Genomic DNA, 14,372 nt, shown 5'->3' on the forward strand with positions numbered 1-14,372 from the left:
CTAATGAATTACTACAAACTTAATGGCTTAAAACAACACAAATTTGTTTTCTTACAGTTTTGGAGACCCAAATTCGGTTTCACTTGGCTGAAGTCACAGTGTCAGCAGGGCTCATTCTTTCTGGAGGCTCTGAGGAAGAGTCCATTTCCTTTCCCTTTCCCAGCTTCTGGTGGCCACTTCTGTTCCTTGGCTTGTGGTCCCTTCCTCCATCTTCAGAGCACATCACTACAAGCTTTATTTCTTTCATCACATCACCTTCTCTTCTGCCTTCCTAGTATAAGGATAGTCGTGATTACATCATTGGGCCCGACTGGATAATCTCTTCAATTCAAAATCCTTAATTTAATCAATCTGCAAAATCCCTTTGCCATATAAAGTTCCCAGCGTCTGAAGATTAGGATGTAGACTCTTGTGGGGTATTATCCAGCCTATCACATGGTTTTTTGGGCAATCATTGCAGTCTGAGATTATATAGTTTTATTTTCCAGAAAAAAAATTTGTTTGGTGTTTAAGATACTTGCTTAGAAAAAGCTCACCTATTAAAGTTTGAAACACTGAAATAGAGCATAACAAGATACTTACATTTCTTTGTGGGACAAAAATTTTCACACTTGTTCATTCAAATTCTTTTATTGGCCTTAGCATCGACTGAAGTTTGAAGAAGGTTTTTGTGTACCTCACTTTCCCATTTAACAGGAGGAAGAGTATCAGATACCTGCAAATGTCAATTTTCATATGATTAATTTTGAAAATGATGTTTTTGTTGCTATTGTCAGCTTTATTACGTATTTTATATTGGTTGACATTAACTCATAGATTCTGGAAATATGCTGGCATACAATGATAAAATAGGGATAACTATAGTTCTCTATGATAAGGCTTAAAGTAAAAGCATGTTTTAATTTATTGCCAAATAATTCATACTAAAGAAAACTTAACTTTGAAAGTTCCTTTCATGATCTATATCAACTAAAAACTTGTACCATTAAAAGAAAAAAAAAGGGGGAGTCATAGGTTACAACTACAGAATTAAATTTAGCTATCACCAGGCAATTATTCTTTAAAACAATCAACTTCTAGAAAACTTAATTGTTAACTATTTGAAAAGGTGTCAGAAGTGTTATCTTAAAGCAAACCAGTCATCATCACAATTGAATCATCTCTATCAAAATGTGGAGATCGGGTACATGCAACCCAAATTCTCCCATTATATATATATTACTTACTGTTAATGCTTTAACCCACAGACAGATCAAAGTAGTAATCATGGTTTAAGATTCCCTAACTAGCTCTATCAGCAAATTAAAATATTCAGTCTTAGGTAAAAATCTCAGCATGCTCTGAAAGCAAATAATTTTATCAAGTTTTGATGCTAAATTTATAATCCTTGCTTTTCAAATTTTCAGAATCAAAGCCATGTTGGTAGCAAACATTTTCTCATTAGTTGGAGCTCTCTTGATGGGCTTTTCGAAATTGGGACCATCTCACATTCTTATAATTTCAGGAAGAGGCATATCAGGACTCTACTGTGGTAAGTCATGCACACACACACACACGCACATGCACACTCCCACACAAACACATACACACATCTGAAAATTATTCTGAAGGCAGATGTGGTTACATGTAGGGAATTTTTTTGAGCCTCGAGTGACATCATGAAAGGGAAAGGCAGTAGCATAAAGTTGCAGTCCTGAGTCAGGGAGGTTTGGGACCAGTAAGTGGAGTTGTAAGGGTATGTTCTTATCCACAGCAATGACAACATTTCTAGGCGTATGATCTAAGACAAATTATTTAACTTTGTTTCCTTACCCAGTAAGTGAGAAGGATAACAGTATCTACCTCCTGGAGATGCTTGTGAGAATAAGTGTTCAGCATAGAATCTGACTACAGCAAGCTGCCAGATGTGCTAGCTGTTATCATTACTCCTGTTGTTCAGTAGACAGTGGAACACTGCTATGCCCAGACCCCTAACTGTACCCTTATGGCCTCCCTGGCCACTGGTGTCTCTGTCTCTCCTATCTGGAAAGACCCTGACATCCTGGCCCATCTCTCAGACCACATTCCCTAGCCCTAAATGCTTCCACATGTAGCTGGTTGAAGGGTTAAAGTGGTGCTGACCATATAGGGAGAGGGAATCAGGCAGAATCAGTTGGTAGAGGAGTTCAGAATGGAGGAAGGGTGCTCCTCCTAAGAACTTCACATCTAAACAGCTGAATCACTATTTCTTTTTTTTTTTTTTTTTTTTTTTTTTTGCGTTACGCGGGCCTCTCACTGTTGTGGCCTCTCCCGTTGCGGAGCACAGGCTCCGGACGCGCAGGCTCAGCAGCCATGGCTCACGGGCCCAGCCGCTCCGCGGCACGTGGGATCTTCCTGGACTGGGGCACGAACCCGCGTCCCCTGCATCGGCAGGAGGACTCTCAACCACTGCGCCACCAGGGAAGCCCTAAATCACTATTTCTTGGAGACAGCTTTTCAAACTACCTGAAGCAACTTATCAGCAGGAAGGGAGGATCATGCATTCTCTAAAATAGTCAAATCTTTTGCTTCTCAATCCCAGTGACACCCATTGTCCCAAATCATAGCCACTAATAATATCCATTGGGGGTGGGAGAGGAAAGGTGAGGGCACAAAATGGTATATAAAATATTTTTTTAACACTTTTACCTGCAAAGAGGAAAAGACTATAATTCCATGAGTCTTCAATGATCAGTTGAAACAAAAGTCTAAGATTACTTGTCTCTTTTTGTTAATCTCAGTGCTAATAAAAATAACTGAAAGGGTAGCTTGATCAAGGTAAAGAGTCACCCCACTTGTTGAAAAAGCTTTGGATTCAGAGTGAATCGATTCTGACACTGTCTTTGTCTGGCCTTAGTAATTGAATGTGAGACTCAGTTTCCTCTTCTGTAAAATGCAAATAATAACACAATCAAAGAAGTCCAAATCATGATTCTTCTATCTTTTCTCTCTATTTTTTAAAATATAGCAAGAAAAAAATTACAAAATACTTTTGGTAAAGTTGAAAATAAATGCTGTAAACATAGCATGGAGCAACCTATCACTAGCATAACCAAGCAACTTGTACTCTCCAACCACCTTTTAAAATTATGTCCAATCCTATTATAAGCATTAAAATTGCTAAAAATTATAGGAAATACAATTTGACTTCAGGTTCATGTGACTTCAGACCTGTGAGCTTATCTGCATTTTCTGTTCTTGGGGTATAATGTTAGGCATTACACAAAAATAGTACAGCCTAGAATAGGACCAAACAAATGGGGTTTTTCCCCCTTCTTCTTTAAGATCAACAGACCACTCATTAGAGTTACATGTAAAAGCAGAAATTCAGATGCTGTATCAATCATGCAAATGTTCATGTGATATTAAGAACAATTTGAAGCATTAAAAAATATTGAAAAAAATATTGAAACAATTCTTCAAAGCATCTTTCATACATTTGATAGGCAGGCCGTCTCTCTAAGAGGAAGCCTCTGACAAATCTTACTTTTAAATTCTTAAGAAAATGCCAAACATCGCATTCAGCCTTGCTCACTGATAGTCTCTGACCTTTTTATGCACTCAGCAAATGGCTAGATACTCCACCATTTCCAACATAACTGCATCTGCATCTAGGAGCACTATAGAAGGCAGAATGGCCTAGAGTTTTTCAAATTTCTGTATTCCTTTAAGCACCAGAAGTCTTTATGCAAATAAAATCTTTTCTGAAGCCTATTATTTGGAGAGAATAAAGCTAGGTTTGCTCTGGTTGGAGTGATTGGGGGAAGAGCCTCTGAGTTCCTCAACCCCTTTCACCTTCCCCCTTGGCCTGGCCAACTCAACTGTGACCTTGAGGCACCTCCACGTTGTGGAAACTCAGACAGGGCTTGTAGTTCTCCACTAACACTCTATTGCACTGTGATCTTGGCTAAGTCGTTTCTCACCTTTATCAAGTAAAGAAGTTGGCCTAGATAAATTCTAATTTCCTTTAATCCCACAAATCTAGAGTGAGAATATTATTGTGTTTTTAAGAATATTGTTAAAGCATTCTTCAGTCTCTTTTCTGAAGGTAACCTAAGGCATTATGATACAAACTCAATATTAACATGGATTTTTTTAAACTAAATAAGACAATGCTATGAATAATTGCCAAATGCATGACTAACCATTCCTTTCTATTTGTATATCCAACTACAACTTCATTTGGAGTCGCACCAACAAACATTCTTTGTGTAAACTGTGTGTAATTGTTGGTGACAAGGGCACTTCCTTCCAATGAACTCAGGAAGGGAGTTTCAGCAGAATATTGACTGTACTTAAACAGAATTATTGTTATTGAGATAGTCCTGGCTACACTTTAACATTTATGTTCATGTTTCATTCAGGGTTAATTTCAGGCTTGGTTCCAATGTACATTGGTGAAATTGCTCCAACCACGCTCAGGGGTGCTATTGGTGCCCTTCATCAGTTGGCCATTGTCACAGGCATTCTTATTAGTCAGGTAAAAACTCCCACCCCCTACCTCACCCATCCTCTACTTTACCCAACTTCTCCTTCCCTGATTGTCCACTCTCACTGTAGAACAACACAGAGGAAAAAGGCAGTTCCACAGGTGGTAGTGGAGGTGGTATAGAGACATAGGCTTTTTAGCTCAAAGCTAAAGTACTACTACTCCACTCTTCACTTTTACCCTTGGAGTTGTGGTGGGGTTGGCACTGGAGGTGACCTGGTAAGCCACGTCTTGAACTGCTGGAGCTATTCTAGAATTAAAGTAGTCCATTTAGATTTCAAGGAATAAAAAATTTCAAAATTTTGCCTACTCAGATTTCCTTTGTTCTGAGCATCTTACCTGCTCAAATTTAATATGCAAATGCATACAATAGCAGTTCTTGTTCAGCTGGCTCTATTCTTTCCTTCTGGCCTACGTTCTCAGAGGGAGTCCTAGAACCTCAAACCTATGGCTATCCAGAGGATAAACTACTTGCAGTAGGGATCACAAAACTAGTTCTCATCAGATTAATTGTTTTATCTATGTAACCCCATTCTATTTAAGTTCTGGGTAATCTAAGAAGAAATTTTTTTAACAAAGGTCCAAAGGTGCATGATTTTTGCTGTTGTTTTAGATATCAAATGTGTGCTTAAAAGTTTGGTTGATTTGCATCCTAAATGTCCCATAGGAGTTAATGAAAACAAATCTAGGTGAATTCTTTGTAGAACAAAGAGTCCATAATTCAGTTCAGATGAGACACATTAACAGTAGTTTTCATCTTGTGCATGCTTGTGCATACGTGAGTCACAGTTGTCAGGGATTACTATCAAATAGCCATGTGCTTTTTCAACAAATTGTTTCAGAAGGCAGATCCAAAGTGATGTACAGTTGATATGCTTCCTCCCTGACTTTTCAGATCGTTGGCCTCGACTTTATCCTGGGCAATCATGAGCTGTGGCACATCCTGCTTGGTCTGTCTGCTGTGCCAGCTGTTCTCCAATCTTTGCTGCTCTTCTTCTGTCCAGAAAGCCCCAGATACCTTTACATCAAGTTGGATGAGGAAGCCAAAGCAAAGAAAAGTAAGTCTATGGGTGGTTTTACATTCTTCCTATTGTTTTGGAACTATCAGCTAATGAGAAAGAGTGTGCATGAATGGATACTCATGAAATTGGTACCAGTGCTTTCCAAATGAAGTCAGTGATTATATGTAAGAAGAATATGCAAGATCACTTAATATGACTGGTGTATGCCTTTTGCAACCATAAACATTCACACAAACCCAAACAGAAAATCCACATACAGAGACTTCTAAAAGACCTTTCCTGCATTATCCTTCTATGATAATGAGGATCACAGTTTTGTTTGTCATAAGATGAAGCGAAATGTTCTGTTTTTTGAGAAATAAAAAAGCAGGATTTAATTTAACAAGAAAGAATTTCCAACACCCATGCTATTAAGCAACAGAAAGGGCTATGCAGAACTGTAGCTCTTTCATTAACATAATACAAATAAATTTATTTTTGTTTTGACCTGAGTTGTGTCAACCTGATCGTTTTGGGGGACAGGCTTGAAAAGACTCAGAGGAAGTGATGATGTCACCAATGACATCACTGAGATGAGAAAAGAAAGGGAAGAAGCATCAAGTGAAAAGAAAGTCTCCATAATTCAGCTCTTCACCAATTCCAGCTACCGACAGCCTATTCTAGTGTCATTGATGCTGCACATGGCTCAGCAATTTTCTGGAATAAATGGGGTAAGTTTAAGAACATCCCCTAACTCTTAAGAGCAAAGTAAATTAAGATAGATGAGGAAAGGGGTTTAAGTTTAAATAACTAAAGGATACTTTAAAATGTTGACATCACATGTCTTACTGCAACAAATATATTGAATGAGCATTAATTTTTTGTCTTGACTCATCTGCCTTCTAAAATCAGCTTACAGTTTTTTAAAATGTCAATAATCAATGGTCTGCATGTCTATTAAGATGAAGGTTAAAAGGCAAGTCATAATGAATACAAAAGAGGGAAAAGGAGAATAAATATAACTAGAAGACTAAATTACAAGGGGCTTCCAGAGTTGAGTATCAAATTTAGGATTTCTGATAGCCTAAGCAAAAGCAGTCCATGATTCCCTCTGTCTATTTAAATGAAGTATACCAGATAGCCTTGTGCAAAGAAGTTTCCTGCCATCCAAGAAACTTTCACTCTATTGGGGGAGATAGCACACAAAATAAACAATAGAGTGAACTGATATGATATTGGTGAGTAAGGGTAATAGAAAAGACATGACTGAAAAACATCCTGTGTACTAAACTAGCTAGCATTTAGGTTTTGAATTGAAATTCTCGTATTATTCGGACTCAAATTGTTCTACTGACAATTAGCTACTAGAAGAAAAAAACTAAGCATTTGTTAAGAAACTAGATAAAGAAAATCACTTATCCCCTTTCATTGCTGTTAAAAATGTGGTTTGGGCTTTTATAGTGAGCCAATCCTAGATTCACAAAGACACTTTGGGGGTGACTGATGAATGGGCAGAGACTTGGGGGAAGCAAAGAAAGCAAACGTTGAAGCATGAGTTGAAGCAAAAGAAGACCTGAGCCTCACTCCACAAAGTGAATGCTGCTCTGCTGTGGTCTCCATCCTCCTTTAAAAGGTCCCTGATACTCATTTTTTATCTCTTAACTCTTTATAACTTTGGGACTCAGTGACCAAATCTGTATCCTCTCTCTCAGCTCTGCTTGTATATCCAAGAGCACAACACTTAATCTCTCTAAACCTCCCTGCTTTAGCTTCCATCCCAGTGCCTGACTTAGAGGCATCCAGGAAGTGTTGAACCACGCGCTGTCAGGCAGCCTAAAACGGTGGGCTGGTGCGCAGTGAGTAATCCACTCCTCCCTGAACACAGTCTCAACAGTCCTCCTGCGTCAGCCATGTCTGCAGGGAGAGGCACCAGCAGCAGGACATGTTATGTGGGAAAGGAACTGATGGAAGATGATAGAACAAAAAAGATGATCTAAAAGACTATTATAAACATAAGGACATAACCAAATAATAAAGCCTATTAGGGAGGTTGTGAATCAGATTTCTCCATCCACTGAGACTGGTGGAAAATTTGGGGTTACATGCAATGACAGCCAGAACTCTGATACACACTGGTGAGAGTACAAATTGACACAACTTTTAAAAAAAATTTTTATTGAGGTATAATTGATTTACAGTGTTGTGTTAGTTTCAGGTGTACAGCAATCTGTTACAGAAATACATATATCCACTCTTTTTTTAGATTCTTTCCCATATAAGCCATTACAGAGTACTGAGTAGAGTTCCCTGTGCTATACAGTAGGTCCCCATTAGCTATCTATTTTATATATAGTAGTATGTATGTGACACAACTTCTTTGGAAAACTGTTGGGCAGTATCTATCAAAGCTGAGAACATGCATACACTACAACCCAGCAATTCTATTCCTAGGTGTAAATGTATACATATTTTACCAAAAGGCTTGTACTACAATGTTCATAGCAGCACGATTCATAACCACTCTAAATGATAACTACCTAAATACCCATCAATAGTAGAATGAGTAACTAAATTGTGGTATATTAATACAATTATACACTGAACAGCAATGATAATGAACAGCCTGAAAACACAACAATATGGATAATTCTCACAAAAGTAATGTTGATGCCAGATACAAAATACACACAAAATATGTGGTTCCATTTATATCACGTACAAGACTAGGCAAAATTTATCTATAAGGATAGAAGTTGAAAGAGTTTCCTTTGAAAAAAGGGTGACATTTAGGGGGCTTCTGGAGGGCAGGAAATGATTTATTTTTTATCTAGACTATACAGGTGTGTTTAGTTTGTGAAAATTAATTGAGCTGTACACTTAAACGATATGTGTACTTTTTTGCATGTATTTTATACTTTAACAAAAAAATAAAGTGCAGATGTAGAGTTTTCAGCTAAATATAAGGAGAACTTTTAAGTGACTGGAAGCTTTACACAGTGAAGGAAGATTGTGGTTTCTCCTTCCCTGGAAGAAGAGGGTGGATAAAACCTTTTGGGAGTTCTAGGGACTCTGGTTCCATTGAAACACCTAAAAATAAACAAACTAAAATAATTCTTGCTTTAAAGCCATGAGTGCTAGGCTTCTTGATTAAGGCTAAACTATTATTATTTTGCAGATATTTTACTACTCTACCAGCATTTTCCAGACGGCTGGAATCAGCCAACCTGTTTATGCAACCATCGGAGTTGGTGCTGTCAACACAGTTTTCACTGCTCTCTCCGTAAGTAAAATACTCTATATAAATATTCTGCTTGTTCCTCAGTCCAGAAATGGGAGTAAAATAACCTTGTAATATAAGTGACCTATGACTTATTGTCCACGTGTAGTGGGTACGTAGATAGAACCAAGTGGGTCACAGGGAGAATCCTATATGTGAATAACCAACCATTGTATTGAGATTAGGCATAACTGAACAGGTGGATCACTGGTTCTCCTTATCTGCTGAAGATGTCATTGGTCACTCATTTGTGAATTAGTAACTCACTTGGGGACACAGACACTTGGTATTTTTGTGTAAATACCTGGGCTCTTTCTCCTTTGCTCTGTACTTAAGCCCCTTGATATTAGCAAACAGCTTGTCATTTCTATCAGCATTGGATCCTAGATCCTCTCCTTCCATGGTTGAACATTTTTATCCTGATATCTTAGAAAAAACATTTTAAAAATAAACATGGTCCTCTCAATTAGATAGCTAAGCCTCTAGCAAAATTAAACTGATTCAGTAAATTCTTACGATGTTAGGCCATTGGGCAGAACTTCCAGGTAGTTCACAAGGCCATGGCTTCTGGTGATGTATATGACTGTGGTATTATGAGAGGACGGAATAGAAGCGGTTTATAACTTGAAATGTTATTGCTATTTTTGAAATGTAACTTGTTTCAACTGTCAAATGTTGTTATATACTTTTGAAACTTTTTCTCAACAAGGGAAGAGGTCATATACTCTTCTTAAGACCAAATACCTTATCTAAGGAACGATTCAGTATATTGACAGTAATAATATTTAATATAACAATCTAAGAATTAAAGTAAACAAAAAACAACAACAAAACCCCCCAAACTTCCCAACTAACGTAACTCACTTTAAAATGAGGATAATTGAGCTTATTTTTATCTTTGAATACAGATGTTAAAAAAGCTTGTGCTTTTTAATTTTGGTCACAGTGCTATATACTCAATATACTTTAGTCACTTGTTTTTCATTCTCAGCGCATGGACTTTTAACTGTTACCTAGAGTAGTCAATAAATTACAGCCTGGCTACCTAGATCAAAAGGCAGGTTTGTCTAGACCACATTAAATAGAACTGGACCTTGGAAAGAGAAGGAAGAACAGATAATAAGGGAACACCAGTGCTTCCGTAGAAATGCCTTTAGAGGTAATGCCTGTTCAATCCAAAAGGCCACTCTAAACCAATAAAGGCCTGGTACTAGGATGGAATCCAAGGGACTATTCCCATTCTTTTGTCTCCTGAGATAATATTTTCGCAAATCCCACTTCAACATATTTTTCTCATATAGAGACTATGATTAAAACATTTTATGTATAACAGGATTTGCTATGTAAAGCATCATGTTATCAAGATCAGGGTAACCCAAACTCTAAGAATGCCTAATGAGAAAACTACTGCAGAATTCCATTTGTGTCCTCCCCGCCACCAGCCAACCCCAGGGAGTGGGAAGAGTTGTTCTGAAAATAGAGCCTTGATTATTTTGAATCTACCTTTTTTGAACTCATCCTTTTATTCTGTGAAAGTTTTTGCATGACTGACATAATTTTTTTTTTTTTTCGCGGTACGCGGTCCTCTCACTGTTGTGGCCTCTCCCATTGTGGAGCACAGGCTCCAGACGCGCAGGCTCAGCAGCCATGGCTCACGGGCCCAGCCGCTCCGCGGCATGTGGGATCTTCCTGGACCGGGGCACGAACCCGTGTCCCCTGCATCGGCAGGCAGACTCTCAACCACTGCGCCACCAGGGAAGCCCCCTGACACAATTTTAAAAAGTCAACTCTAAGCAACTAATTAACCCTCCAGGACTACAGATAACAGTTAACATTTTTAATTATATTTATTTTTGAAAAGTTGTTTTAAAGTTCAAAGAAGTACAAAAAGGACAGCCTCTCAGTCATCCAGTTTCTCTCGCCAAAATCAACCAAGGTTACTGAATTCCGTGTATCCTTTCAAATAAAGATGTGCAATTAGGAATATGTACTGATAACATTAATGTTTCAACAGTTTGGAAGGAACATAATCAATCTTTTTTTTCTGGATGAGTACTTGGAGAAAGAGATAGACTTTCCTAACTCGATGCTGAATTATATTCCACATTTCCAGATTTTCTTTTAAACTAATGAGCTGGTAGAAGGGAGCCTGTAATCTTGAGTGAGCAAACAAAACAGGAAGAATATAAAGGGAACTGGAAGGCAGCACAGGTCTAGAGGAGAAAGAGTGGCTCCAAGTAAGCATCCAGGATCTGAGTGATGTACAGTGTCTGCAGCGAAAATGAGAATTAAGGTCAGGTAGACATCTCTGGCCCCTGACCAAATCTCACCCTGTATCACACCCCTTCCTGAGTGTCACCTAGCCCCAAGGAGGGAGTCCAACTCATTTTTCAAGACATGTAGTTTTAGAGTTTATAATCCTATTAGCAATAATTGTTCAGAAATAGAAGAAACAGACACAGTAAAAGCCCTTATTCCTGAAGAAATCCTCCAGTTTTCTTGGCAGCTTGACATGGTGTCATCAAATCAGATTTAAAAGTCATAATTAAAGAGTCAAAATATATAGAGAAATTTTATGAACTTGAGAAAGGTTTGTTTTTCCCACTTTTTTCTCAACAATTAAACGTGGGCTCCTTGCTTCCCTGGTGGCCCAGTAGTAAAGAAGCCGCCTTCCAATGAAGGGGACGCGGGTTTGATCCCTGGTCAGGGAACTAAGATTCCACATGCCACGGGGCAACTAAGCCCGTGCGCCACAACTACTGAGCCTATGCTCTAGAGCCCGTGAGCCACAACTACTGAAGCCCACACGCCCTAGAGCCCATGCTCCGCTACTACTGAGCTCGAGCGCCTCAACAAGACAGCCCACATACCACAAATTACAGAGCCCACACGCTCTGGAACCCGCACGCCTCAACTAGAGAGAGAAAACCTGCACACCACAACTAAGAGAGAAGCCCACGCACCACAACGAAAGATCCCGCATGCTGCAACTAAGACCCCACAGAGCCAAAAAAAATAAAGAAAATTAAAAAAAAATTTTTTTAATGTGGCTCCTTGCTTACCACCCTGAAGTGATTTGAAACTCTAATATGAAATGCCTCTTAGTTGAAAGGGGCTTTCATTGTAGGTGAAAAGAAATGTTTCTCAGATATTTTCAGAGCCAAAGCTCACTATACTAAGGGTATTGGATTGCTGTTGATTTACTGATAGATTTATGAGCCTAACCAATTTACTCACTGAAGTGAGAAATTATGACAGGTAGTTTTTGTGTGTGTAACTCACCAACCTTGGCAGTATTCCAAGGATCAAGCAAGAGTCTATTCAACAAACTCTGGTCCTGGCTCATTGTAAATCTTAACCATTAGTGCAAAGATCCACAGACCCAAAGGAATCGATGCCAAATCTCCTGAATTAGGATAAGAAAGCACTTTAACCTTTTGCTTTAAAGTCATACCTTTTCAAGTGGATAGTTCATTACCAGCACCAGGTACATTTAGGCTCACCAGAAAAATGCGGACCTGACTATTTTGGTAAGGCCATCAAATTCTGTATGCTTCCCCTGAGTGGACACAGTTTGACTTTATTTGCAGTAAGAAAGTTGGATGAGAATAGTTAACACATAACAGTTGTACTGTTTCAGGGGTCTACAGTGCTCAAACCCTTGCAATTATAACTTAGGATAATTATCAGAAGGGAAATTAACGTTATTTTTATGTAGGACCTTCGTATTTTAAGTCTACAGGAAATATATTGGGAGAGATCCAAGAGGTCCAGTCTCTAAATATTGCACCCAAGGTGATAAACATCAGGTGGTGGTAATGCTATGGTTCTTTCTCTAGAATGGCCTGTTCAAATCAACGTGACGAAAGGAAGCCAGTAGTTGTTAATCACCTCTGTTCACTGAGAACAGCTTTGCCACCCCAGGCAAGAGTCATCCCCCTCCTGAGTTCCACATCTGTAAAACGGAATAACAGAACGGCCTCTTTCCAGCTGTATAAATTAAAATGAGCTCTTTGGCAGTAAAAAACGATTTAAGTATAAAGCCAATATGTTTTAAAATTTTCCTAGGTATTCCTTGTGGAGAAGGCAGGGCGACGCTCTCTGTTTTTAATCGGAATGAGTGGGATGTTTGTTTGTGCCATCTTCATGTCGGTGGGACTTGTGCTACTGGTGAGTTTGGTGCCTGCACTGAGATTTTTGGTTACCATATGATAGCACTTCTGAGCTGCAGGTTAAACGTTTGAGATTGATTTACGAAATAAAGCAAGAGGAACAGCATATAATACAAAGGAGAAATGTAAAGAAAAAGAGAACTAGTTTAGGGGTTTAAATATAGAACATCAGCAGGTAAATTGTGCTTGTTACCCAGAGAGGCAGTGTATATAATAGTAGAGCACAAGCTCTGGGATTAGCCCAACCAGGTTCTAATCCTGGCTCTGCCACTTGGCTGCCTGTGTGACCTTGGACAAGTACCTAGACCTTTCCAGCCCAGCACCAGCATCCACTACTTTACAGGAGGTCATCCATCCTGTCTAGCAACCTTGGTATGAGTAGAAGCAAAGGCCACTGGATCCTTGCTTTTCCTCTTTCACAGGAAAAGAGTGACTAAGAGTCATGGAAAATCCTAATCCAGAGGATTTCCTATAACGCAAAAGATTTAAGGATGACTAAAACTAGAATAAACTTGTCTATGACTAGAATAACTTATACTTAATTGAATATAAACACATCAGGAAGGGAGCTATGTCATCTCTGAACTCAATGAGAATCTACCTAGCTAAAGGAAGAAGCAGTCAATGTCAGTTCCACTTTTGGTTTGTTTTTGTTTTCTCCTCAGAATAAGTTGCCTTGGATGAGTTACGTGAGCATGACAGCCATCTTCCTCTTTGTCAGTTTTTTTGAAATTGGACCAGGCCCCATCCCCTGGTTCATGGTGGCTGAGTTTTTTAGTCAAGGACCACGCCCTGCTGCTTTAGCAATGGCTGCATTCAGCAACTGGACCTGCAATTTCATTATAGCTCTGTGTTTCCAGTACATTGCGGTAAGCAGCCTAATACTGTACAAATTTACTGAACAGAAGATAAGGTTGAAGAGCTGCTAATTGGAACTCTGTTTATTCTCTGTGCAGGACTTCTGTGGACCTTATGTGTTTTTCCTCTTTGCTGGTGTAGTCCTGGCCTTTACTCTGTTTACATTTTTCAAAGTTCCAGAAACCAAAGGAAAGTCCTTTGAGGAAATCGCAGCAGAGTTCCGAAGGAAGAGTGCTTCAACCAAAGCACCAAAAGCTGCTGTAGAAATGGAATTCCTTGGAGCTACAGAAACTGTGTAAAGATAACCTGCTTTTTGACAGGAACAGAAACAGGAGGGAAGCAGTGTTTTTTAAATGACAAGTTTTTTGAGAATTTTATATCTACATCTTGAAGTACTGTTTTATTTTTTAAAGAGATGTTATAGGCTTTGATCAGAAATCTTATCAAATATTATAAAGAAAGTATTTTTTTTTAACTTTGAGAATCTATTTTGGGTGGTAAGACTCTATAATTAAGTAAACCAAAAAGTCTAGCTCATTTTGGTACACTATATGGCA

At 38.7% G+C, this 14,372-nt stretch overlaps 1 protein-coding gene across 1 annotated transcript; it reads left to right on the plus strand.

Moving 5' to 3' along the window:
- Positions 1–4,405: 4,405 nt before the first annotated feature.
- Positions 4,406–14,114, plus strand: SLC2A2 (solute carrier family 2 member 2; the record flags this gene model as incomplete). Its single annotated transcript, XM_079704784.1, has 7 exons — positions 4,406–4,498; positions 5,403–5,565; positions 6,052–6,239; positions 8,684–8,788; positions 12,854–12,955; positions 13,623–13,826; positions 13,914–14,114. 7 exons carry the CDS (start codon positions 4,406–4,408, stop codon positions 14,112–14,114), a joined length of 1,056 nt encoding a protein of 351 aa, XP_079560910.1.
- Positions 14,115–14,372: the final 258 nt, after the last annotated feature.

This window comes from Hyperoodon ampullatus (genome assembly GCF_949752795.1).
Source record: "Hyperoodon ampullatus genome assembly, chromosome: 5".
Lineage (NCBI taxonomy): Eukaryota > Metazoa > Chordata > Mammalia > Artiodactyla > Ziphiidae > Hyperoodon > Hyperoodon ampullatus.